The sequence below is a fragment of the Miscanthus floridulus genome, chromosome 6, assembly GCF_019320115.1.
Source record: "Miscanthus floridulus cultivar M001 chromosome 6, ASM1932011v1, whole genome shotgun sequence".
NCBI lineage: Eukaryota > Viridiplantae > Streptophyta > Magnoliopsida > Poales > Poaceae > Miscanthus > Miscanthus floridulus.
Genome location: NC_089585.1, coordinates 72405403 through 72417183, shown reverse-complemented (window position 1 = coordinate 72417183; position 11781 = coordinate 72405403). Strand labels below are relative to the sequence as shown.

Here is an 11781-nt window from a genome sequence, read left to right as displayed (position 1 = left end):
CGCTGACCCACAGCACTGCCGCAGCTCACAGAAACAGCATAGGTCATCTCGCATAAAATACCATAACTTTTTACTCCAAACTCCGTTTTCAGTGATCTTGGACATTTCAGAAAGCTTGTTTCAAGGGCTATCCAACCCAATAGAGAAAAAGCACCAAGATCAACAAGTGCAGGTGCAGTGCTAAGTGTTTTCTCTCATATTAGCACTTGGGTTCGGTTAGTTTGAGCACTTGAGACTTGTCTATGATTCAGTATTGCATCCCAATTGATAGTATGGCATACCTATACTCAAGATCAAGAGAATATAACCATTTCACCCACTTGAGTCTTCAATGTCTTCATATGCCATTTCTTCTCAATATCACTTCATAAGGGGTTGCAATCAACTTTGTTTCCTCTCTTTGAGCAAACATATCTTGAGCATGTGATTTGAACCATTTTCACACATATGAGTTCACCTCAATGGCTTCAAGTCACTTTCACTAATGATTTGATTCTCAACATAATATGACTCCTCATAGCTCGATTAGTTCCTTGACTCAATGCAAGTACTCTCTTCTTCATCTTAGCCATGGTACCTTGGTCCTCAAGCCATCGCTTGCCCTTCACCTTCGCTTAGTCCCTCGAAGCCCTTTCTTTGCTATCTTCACTCTATCGAGCCACACTCAAGTCACATCATATTAAGCATCCATTGAAAAAACCATTTCTTCATTATTGTGATCCTTGCTTGAATATCTTCTAGATATAAATGTTGAGATCAATCAAGCTTCAGTTTGACTCACATAGAGACATATATAGACCAACATCAATATGGTCAAGCCAATTCATGATTCCTTATATCCTCTTAATTTTGGCTTGACACTCCTAACACTCACTTCAATCTCTATCTTCATACTTCTAGTTTGATCATATTAATGCAAAGTGATTTTCCAAATCTTTATCCATACAAGCAAACCAATGTAGAGAACATCTTATATCCATTATATATTGTCTCCTTTGTCATTTCACCTTTGCTTGACATTTCCTCACTTATGCACCCTTGATTCATTCTTCAATCCTTGATCAAGGCTAGTCCACTATCAAACTCTTCTTGTTCATGCAAGTAAGCCATTACAGAGACCAATCCAAAATTATCAACTCATGTCTCATTTGCCATTTGCCAAATATGTTTGCTTTCACATGATGCTATGATATCCCACAATATAGAATCCATTTCATTGATTCCATTTGCATTGTTGTCTTTTGCTTAAACTAGATTGTTCCCATAATCTTCCAACACAACAATACACAATTTTGGCCTTGATTTGAACATTATGTGGAATATCAAGTTTGCCTTCTTGTTGAACCTATATACACTTCTCATTCCACAATCCACAAGTGTATGCAATAAACTCAATTTCCTGTTCAACACTTAGCAAACTTGTTAGACCTTTTAAAGGTTTTGTCATTCAATTCACCAAAACCCACTAAAGGGCTAGATGCACTTACAACTGTAAGTTCGCCTCCTATCATGACCTGGTGAGTGTCCGTCTTCGGTGCATCTGCTCTGTCGATGGTCTCCTGTTGGTGGTTTCATCAAATCTTATGCCGGACGGTCCCACCTCTTCTGTCATCCCCCTTCAAGGATTCCTCCCCTTGTTTTTGGCGCTGGATTACGAAACATGGAGCCCGGATGTGCTGCGAAAGGTGTTGTCTTCAGCTTAAAGGGAGGTCGTCATCTTCAGTGCACCCTTTGTTGGGGTGTTACCCACCACCTTTAGTCCCCTTTCCATTATGAATGGCTTAGATCGGTGTAGCTACAAGAGGTGGTGTGGTTGCACAATAATTGTGGTAGAATCACCTAATCTAATGCTCTCTCAAGGGTACTTGTCTTCTACTAGATACTAAGTACCCAAGCGAGGACACAAAATTATGCAGTTCTGTCGAGCACACCCTGAGAGAGAACTCAAAAATCCATATCTTTTCATCAGGATCATAAATGAGAGAATAAAGCTTACAACATTCTTAACCATTTCTTACATCACTTTATTACAACATTAGAGTACTTAAACAAGTTGAATGCAATAGCAGAATTAAGACAATTTTACATGTAAAAGAGTTTATACATTTTAGGTTTATATTTTTATCTTGCAGTGGAGAACAACATATGATCAGAGTTACAGCAGAAATAAAGATTAATGGTGAATCATTAACGTAGTGAACATTTATAAACCAAATATGATGGCAGATCATAAAACTTTTCTTCTAAAAACTTTTAGTGAGGGTTATAAATAAACACTATGACCGTAGTGCAGAAGGAATTCTCTCTGAGCCCACCAGGAGGTTTCCATACACAAAAGTCATCTACCATCCATCGGTCACCTGCAACAGAAGGAATAAAACCCTAAGTACTCGATTATACTCAGCAAGACTTACCCAACAGGAGAAAAATAAAAGACTCCAAGGATATGCAAGGCTATCTGGCTTGTAGGTTATTGCATCTACAGGAAGCATTACTAAACGTGTGTCCTTATATTCAATTTTATTAGCAGTCATCATTAATTCATTAACTAACCATTCTATATAAGCACCTATGCTACTTTTAAGTAGGTGGTAAGCAATTAGAACCATTTTACCATCTTTCATATTCTAATTCTTACTACGGTGCTAGACCATAGCCAAGTCGGTACCATCTTAGAGAAACGGTGATTTGCGAATCAATGTATCCCAGCAGTGTACCCTGAAACACACACCCCATTTATACCCTAGGCACAAACGAGACCAACCCATTTCACTCCTATCGAGGGGTCCAGGTCCTCACCCAAACTTGGACTCCAAGCCCCCACACTTGAGATCCGGTCTCAGCATGGTGCTTAGACCTCCACCTTTCCCCACCTCCAATCAATCGGTTCAAAAAGAACCGGAACCCACGACAAAAGCGTAACGAGCCTTCCTACTCCTATGAGCAAGTTTGTGCTCAGAATAACAAGTCTGTGACCAGACTACCATCCACAGCAATAGACGATCCTCAATCGTCATAGGCGGAACAAGTGCAATCTGAGCCTCGCTCGAATGCCTAACCAAGTCTAGATCCAAAGTACCATTCTGCCCGGTCTCTAATTATACTCCATATATGTTCCATGTGATAGTAATATAATAACAGCAATAATATATTTCCTATCTCTCGCGAGTGACAGGTAATCACTCAATTTCTACCGGATCCTATAGCATAGCAAACTACATGATCCTAACATACTAGTAGGACTCATTGGATAAGGATATATATATGCAAGTGGTTTTCATTCAACTCCTTAAAACTTAATGCACAAGCATAAAATAAAGTACAGAATAATAGGGGTTATGCATCGAGGGCTTGCCTGGGTAAGATATAACCAAAAGTTAGCATCCCATCGTGGTGACATGATCATCAAGGCACCATCTTTTCTACTACTCCAGATGACTCCGTGATCCATCGTTATTCCTATTATGATATACGTGGATGCAACGCAGAGACGTAATTAATCAACGACAACCGCAACTCTTAAAATATGATTACGACTCTCAAGTTAATGAGCTAGCACTAATAACTAACGTACTAGGCTACGTGTCCACTGTTGTCGAATAAGGCATTATTTCTCAACAAGTGTTTTAGTTCTAAACTCTTAAGGTGTTTCTTTATTTCATTGATTTAAAATATATTTTCGAACTAGGGCTCCTTAGCTATCTTAGCAAACTAATTATTATGGAGCTATAAAAATTACAGCGAGCACCTCATAATATTAGAAAGTTACTGTGAAATTTCTAGATTTAACACTAGCACTGATTAATCATAAAAATTCCTACAAGTTTCTATCTTAACAATATTAAGCATATCAAATTAATTAGATAACTCCTAAAAATACTATGGAACTATGCAAACAAAACATACTAGCAGATAGGTCATGATTTTAGGAACCTAACAAATTAGTTTCAAAATTTTTGGATAGGTACATAAATTGATATTGAAATTACAAGTTTGCTTAGAAACTAAATTAGAAAAATGCTTCAGAAAACAAAAAGGGCTGGCAGCAAGCATTCGTCCCAGCAGCCCATTGCGATCGGCGTGGAGCATGGCCGGGCGCTAGCAGGCTAGCCCAATTGGCCCGCTACGGGAGTGCTCCGATGCATTTGTAAAAGAGTCCTCGGTCTAACAAGTTATTACGTGGCACTATGCGCACTATTGTAGAAGAGACACGCTTCGCACCTAACACCATGTAAAAACTCAGTCTTTGCAACTGGCATGCCCTTGGGCACGTGCACGTGACAGGCGCAGCTCACCGATGGCATACGGCGGTTCACCGAGCAACCTAGTGGCTGCTCTGGTGAGACCACGGGGTCAACTGAGCTCTATGGCCAAACGCGCAATGATGGTGGCGGTTGGGAGCTTAATGGTGCACTACCGAGGCCTGGTCTCGACGATGGGAGCGACTGTTCGGACGGCCTAAGATACTATCGGGGTGGTAGAGATAGCGGGTAAGCACCAGTAGCTCCCTAAAATTCATGTTGTGGTGACGGTTGTGGCAGAGGAGTGCCGAGGTGGCCTGGCCACGTGCGAGCCACCAGGACGGTGGTGCTTTCGAAATGGACACCCATGCATCGCCATGTCTCCGGCAAGCGCCCTAGCCAAATGGTGCTAGACCAGATAGAGGAGGTCAAAGCGAGCTCGTGGATACAAACAATTGAACCCATTCGGACCTTACCCCAATTTCACTAGCACAGGCGGCGCACCTGGTCGGCGGTGAGAAAAACAGTCAAATTGGCGGCCAGTAGTGCTCGATTGAGCTAAGGTGAGGGTCGGGCTGCTAGCTGGCTTTCCTGTCTAACTGTTGGAATGCCGAATTGAGGTGTGGTTCCCCGAATCACACGTATTTGTCCATGTGAATTGGGGCGATTCTATTGGCGACAAGGGTAGGTGGGGGTGGTAGCTCTTCAAGGCTGTACCTGCTTTGATCGAGACTGCATTAATGAAGCGAGGTGTCTGCACGAGGAAGACTTAGAGAGAGAGCATCGTGGAGCGTTGTGATGGGACTACTCTGCCATGGCAAGACACGGGCGGCTGCAGTGAAGCAGCGATCATGCGCGAGGGCCGTCTTGTAGGGCCAGTGCAACAAAATGACACGAGGGAGGGCAGTGACACTGCGATAAGGGCATTAGTGCAATGTGACTAAGGAGGCAGGCAGCGGCTTGGCGAGTAGGTGGTTCGAGCGGTAGAAAGAGTGCCATGTCCGCTAGACGAAGGCCCCCGTGACATCGGTCTGGCCCACGCACGTCTAGGACGGCAGTGCACACGCGATGGTCGCGCAGCAGTAGCCCGGCGTCACGGAAGGTGACTGCGGCCAACCCCTAGCCCGACGCGCGGCCGACAGCCAACAAGGCCGGCCACGAGCACGATCGTGGCCTAAAGCGGATAGGCATCGGCAACATGCACGCGTGGTGACTGCGGACTCAGGCCGATCGACCACCACCAGTGTCGCATACGCATTTTAAAGTGACTCAAGAGTTGTTGATCCTCACGTCTGGAACTCGACCAATTTCACTACTCTAAAGTCCACACTACCGATTATCTAACTGAAATCAATTGTCAAGATCAAAGAGCAGTTAGGGAGGGAGATAGATGAATGCCAACCTGAGCTCGTTCCCAAAGTGCCAGTTCATGAACAGAACATCAATGACATAGTTCACCGCGTGTTTCAACGAAGTTTGGGAAATTTTTACGAGAGCAACATGACACGCAACACAACAACCACATATGCCTTGCCCAAGTACTCTCTTTGATGCAACCAATCGTACCAAAACATGAAACTGAGGTCTAAGAAATTTTATTAGAATTCAAATGCCAAAATAGCATTGTCGAACACTCTTTTCCTGACTTAGAAACGAAAGGGTTCAATTTGGACTTGACCTCCATGAATACTTGTTGCCACCATTTTTAAAATGTCTAAAACCTTATTATCGTCAATGTCGACGAAATATGGTCCGGCAGTCCATCTAGGGGTATGCCCATGATGGTAGATTGTCGATAGACGGTGCGTGTAATTAGAAACCAGATGGTTACAGAAGCACAAGACACAAGATTTATACAGGTTCGGCCGCCGTGTTGGCGTAATACCTATGTCCTGTGTCTCATTATTCTGTATTGATTGAGGTGTGATATGTTATGATCTGTATGATCCGTCCCCTAGGGGGACCCTTGCCCCTCCTTATATACTCCAAAGGGACAAGGTTACAAGTAAAGTATCCTATTTGGTACTATTACAATATCTAGTACAACTTGTAATCTTGCCTGTGCACGCCTCGATCTTACGGGCCGGGTCCACCTCAGGATGGTGCGGCCTATGTACCATCTTGTGGTACTCCGGGGGTATATCCCCCACAGCTAGTCCCCGAGCGCCATGTATTTTGATGCGACACTGCCATTTTCAACCTTCTCCGAACAGTGAGGCTTGAGTTCTTGACATCTCCGACCACCGTTGTCGCCAGAGAAGTAGGTTGTCCGAAGAATGTATGGTGCTCTTAAGAAGAAAGAAAAAGATTTCCGTCCTAGGAAGTGTGCCCACTTGGGTTTCTGTGAAGAAACGTAAGGGTGTCTTGAAGCGTAGCGTCTTTGATCATCAGAGGCATAGGGGTTGAAAAACAAACACATTCACCTGCAAGGTGAAGTGTGCCCACTTAGTCCCCGAGCCTAGTAGTAGGTGACATAGGCACGTGGTGCCTAGGGTCTAAAAAGAATTCCTAGTTAAGTTGAGAATCCAACCATCGTACAAGCGATACGAGCTGCACCGGCAGGTGCATCGTATCGATGTAGTCCCCGAGCTTGCTGGAAGGCGAGGTATCAGCCTTGTAGCAAGGTCTAAGTGAGAAAAAATATCCCAACTGTATGCGAGTCGCCAGTCACATGTAGTCGAGACGCGAAGGCCCCGAGCTGTGGTCGGAGAGTGGTCAAGGCAGTCCCCGAGCATAGGTCAAGGAGCGAGCAACGAAGCCCCCGAGCTGTGGTCAGAGAGTGGTCGAGGCAGTCCTCGAGCACAGGTCGAGGAGCGAGCAACGAAGTCCCCGAGCTGTGGTCGAAGAGTGATCGAGGCAGTCCCCGAGCGTAGGTCGAGAAGCGAGCGACAAAGTCCCCGAGCTGTGGTCGGAGAGTGATCGTGGCAGTCCCCGAGCGTAGGTCGAGAAGCGAGCAACGAAGTCCCCGAGCATAGCTCGAAATTCCTGCAATATAAATATGTAGAATGGTAGTACATAATGTATAAAATAATAAATTATGAAGAAAAATCAGCGGTGAAGAAATAGCGTATGACGCTCAGCAGTCATTTGCAAATGAGCATGATGTGATAAAGCAGTTGGTGCTTTGTAAACATCAGTGTTAATGTGAAGTTTGTGTTTATACTTAATATAAACTACCCGACCAGTTAGTATGTAGCTAAGTCTCTAGCCCTAGCTAGCCCATTAACCATAACGCGGGGCGCGGAGCCCATGCACGTGTAGGAAGAACAAAGCGTCGCTGAGGAGCCGCTGCCGACCACCCATAACGCAGAGGGTAGACGCTCGTGCACGTGTAGGGAGGAGCCAGAGACAGGGCCATTTCTGGAGACATCGAGCGTCAACATGACTGGTCGAGGATTTGCATTAAGTATAGCTATATGTTATATTTAAGATTATATACATGGACAAATGTTATTTGAAGAATAATCATGACGAGGACGTTTGTGGAGAAACGTCGTAATGAAAAATTATATTAAATATAAATATTAGAAGTGTACTTATCTTTGGATAGAAATCTGGTCGGCGGTGATGAAGTTGTCTGGTCCTCGAGCTTTCCGACCTGTTGTCATGACGGTGGTCGTGGTTGTCGTAGCGCCGTTCTTCACGGCGATCATCATTGCGACGTGGTCTGGTGGTCGAGGTGGTCGGAGCTCGGCAAAGCCGCTCGGGACATGGTCGACGTGGTTCGTGGTCGATGTGGTCGGAGCTCAGCAAAGCCGCTCGAGACGTGGTCGACATGGTCCGTGGTTGACGTGGTCGGAGCTCGGCAGAGCCGCTCGAGACATGGTCGACGTGGTCAGGAGCTCAGCGGAGCCACCCGAGACGTGGTCGACGTGGTCCGTGGTCGACGTGGTCGGAGCTCAGCGGAGCCACTCGGGACATGGTCAACGTGGTCCATGGTTGACGTGGCCGGAGCTCGGTTAGCAGCTTGCTTGATGGCTAGAACAGAGTTGATCTCGTGTTGGAGTAGAACGGACGTAGTCAGATAGAGTCCTGCAGCGTACAGTCCCGCACGCCCACCGTGACCGTGATCCTGAGCCAGACTGCGATGTCGGTGATAGTGTGGCACTCCTCAGATACGACCTTTGCACCGCGAGACTACGCACGCTAGTGCTCGGCCATCGTTGCAGGTCCTCCAGACGACGCGTCAGAAACGCAGTGATGAGCGAGGTAGATAGAGAGACGCAGCCACCGGATCCTGATCAAGACCTTGCTTGCTAGCTTGTACGTGAAAGCATGCAGTATGACTTCTAGCCGGTTGGATCTTGTAGATGCGTATGTGCTCTTGATTGCTAACTGGTTGATTAATCGCCTTGCGTGTATGGTGCATACATACGTGCAAGTTGGCTTGCACGCGTCACCAGCTTGCTTGTTTTGTATTGGCTTGCATCCTTCGTATATGCATATGCTGTATATGTGCATACGCCCGTACATGCAAGTTAGCCTTGCATGTTGCTGTAGATCACAGGCCTGGCCAGCAAACGTATCCGTGTCGATCTCTTGGAATTGGATCCCGAAGCCATGCATGGTTGCTTGCCGTGCAGATGCGTACATACTGGAGCCCTGCATGCCCGTCGTGAGCCCGATGGGATCTCGACGAAGCGCCGCCATGTAGTTCAGCCGAGGAGAGGATCAGATGGACGTCGGTATGTAACGGAGGTCGCTGAGTTGTAGCCGTAGTAGATTGATTCCGTCGCCGAGTTGTCACCGTACGGTGGAATCGAGGTCTGCCATCTAGTTCACCATGAATCAGCGCGCACAGCCCCTACCTAGCGCGCCACTGGTGACGAAATATGGTCGACAGTCCATTTAGGGGTATGCCCATGATGGTAGATTGTCGGTAGACGGTGCGTGTAATCAGGAACCAGATGGTTACAGAAGCACAAGACACAAGATTTATACAGGTTCGGTCGTCGTGTTGGTGTAATACCTACGTCATGTGTCTCATTATTCTGTATTGATTGAGGTGTGATCTGTTATGATCTGTATGATCCGTCCCCTAGGGGGACCCTTGCCCCTCCTTATATACTTCAAAGGGACAATGTTACAAGTAAAGTATCCTATTTTGTACTATTACAATATCTAGTACAACTTGTAATCTTACCGTGCACGCCTCGATCTTACGGGCCGGGCTACCTCGGATGGTGCGGCCCATGTACCATCTTGTGGTACCCGGGGTATATCCCCCACAGTCAACCAATAAATATTTCACTCAATAGCCCATACTACTTGCTAACTCATAGGAGCAAAATATTTAAGCACCTTTTAACTATTTTGCTCAATATAATTCACAAAAAATGATGTTCGTAACCTAAGTTCAATTTCTCGTCGATTCAACGAAAAGTTCTAGTTTAATTTTTGGATTTGATGTGTGAACTCCCAAAACACTGGTTAACACTATTCTCTTTCCAAACCTAAAGTTGCATTCTTATCTACACTATTTGCACATCATTTTTATATAAACACTATACACAAGTTATATTTTATTTTTGTTTATAGAAATTATTTTTCGTTGACCTTAACTTAGGTGCTAAGTAATTCGTAACACTAGGTGTTATAATAATCGAGGTGCGTCGGCGAGTATATTATTCGGCGGCGGCGGCGTTCTGGTGATCGGTGGTTACCTTACGGGTGGTGCCACGCCTTGCCTGTGGCTTGGGCTGAGTTGTTGTACTGGCTCTTCCTTTGCTCTCTCTGCTATGTCGATCCACACCCCCTCTCCTATACTATGGACACTTTCTGGTATGCCGGAAGTACGCTGTACTTGTTCGAGCTTTTGGCTCCTTCAATTCAATGATAAGTAGGTGGGGAAACTCCCCCCGAATTGACAGGAAAAAAATCTGACTCTAGCAATTAGATTCCAACAATTAGTTTGAAGAGAAATTGATATTTTTTATATAATTTGATTGAAGATGTTGTTTGGATATTGAAATACGAAATCAAACCAAATTTGTTTTAATAATCAATTCCAATGGCAGCAAGCAAAGATGAAGTAGCGCTTAATGGATCCAAATGCTCACAAACGGGCAAAAGTGTGTTCATTGTTGTGAATAATCACCGCCTGTCCTGGTATTGAGCTAATTAAGTACAGTGCCCTGCGTTAATTAAGTGTAGATTATATGCCTTAATTCGCAGCAGATTAATTGAGTATAGATTATAGGCCTTAATTCGCATCAGGAATCTGCTGCTGCCATCACCAATTGTCGCAGACCTTAACTGTTGGGTTGTTGAGCTGGTTGGTTCGCCGTTCCCTACAAAATCCGAACCCACTTGGCTTTTCTCCTCCTCGTCTCCTCTCCGGCGGCCGCCATGTCCATCCCCGGCAACAGGCACCTTCCCGCCTCCGCTTCCCTCCCCGACCACTCCTCCGCCTCTGACTCCGACGCCGAGCCGGAATCCGACTACCGCCCAATCGCCGGCGCCGTTTCCGACTCCGAATCCGACCCTGACCCCGACTTCGACGCCGCCGTGCCCCACCACCGCCTCGACGAGGCAGGAAACGGCATCTCCGCGCTGGATCTCGCGTCCGACGAGGACGAAGCGGCGGAAGACGCGGAAGCGGAGGATGAGGACGGGGACCTGCGGCCCGCGGAGGCGGCGGCGCGGGCCTTCTCGGAGGACGAGCGCCGCCGCCGCACTCAGCTGCCCGCGGGCGCTGCCGCGCGGATCGTGGACGCGATGCGCGGCGTCGAGTTCCCCGGCGCGCCGCCGGCGTGGGCGGGCAGCGTCCCCGAGGACCAGTGGCTCGACCGCCTCCGGTCCCTCCGTGCCGGCCCCAACTGATGTGAGCAGAACAGAATGGGAGTATGGGTATTTTGCTTCTGATGGATTGATTGATACAACACCTTATTACAAAATCTATGTCAACTTTCGTTCTAGTTTATAGCGAATTTGCGATCGTGACTGGAGTGCAGCTCATCGGCGATAAGATGTTGGAACTGTGATCCGGCCCTATGGATAGCATTTATTCTAGCTCAGAGTTCAGAAATGTTCAGAAAGGCTGTTTGCAAGCTCAGACGAGTTGTACTGTATCTTTTTATTCTTATGGCTGATTAGGTTTTAGCTCAAAATCATTGAACATAATATTTGGGTGGTGGTGGTGTTCACTTGTTCAATGAAGTGTGATTTTTACTGTGTTCAATATATTTTCGGAGCTAAAAATTACTTGTTCAATGAAAGGGCTGGGTTCGTGCAAACAGCCAAACATAATATTAGGTTTTAGCTCCGAAAGCACAAACACTCTCATGAAAGCACAAACACTCTCACAGTAATTTTTACTGTGTTGTCCTCCCATGCTCATTTTTGTTCATAGTCGACGGCTGGGTTCGTGCTTTTTTCCGTTGCTTTTGCTCGAAATTAGCACATAAAAAAGTCAAAATTCAAAAGTAAGGAGGACTGAGGAAGTCAGGATGAGCTCGTGGCCAAGCTTCTCGTGATGTGACCGGTTAGAGCAGTGAGCTCGGGGCTCTCCCATCTGATCCGGGTTCGGAGCCTGGCACCT

At 46.2% G+C, this 11781-nt stretch overlaps 1 protein-coding gene across 1 annotated transcript; it reads left to right on the top strand.

The window, feature by feature from the left end:
- Nucleotides 1–10332: 10332 nt before the first annotated feature.
- Nucleotides 10333–11702, top strand: LOC136456135 (uncharacterized). The gene has a single exon (XM_066455917.1). The coding sequence runs from the start codon at nt 10590–10592 to the stop codon at nt 11061–11063; it is 474 nt and encodes a 157-aa protein (XP_066312014.1). The 5' UTR covers nt 10333–10589; the 3' UTR covers nt 11064–11702.
- Nucleotides 11703–11781: the final 79 nt, after the last annotated feature.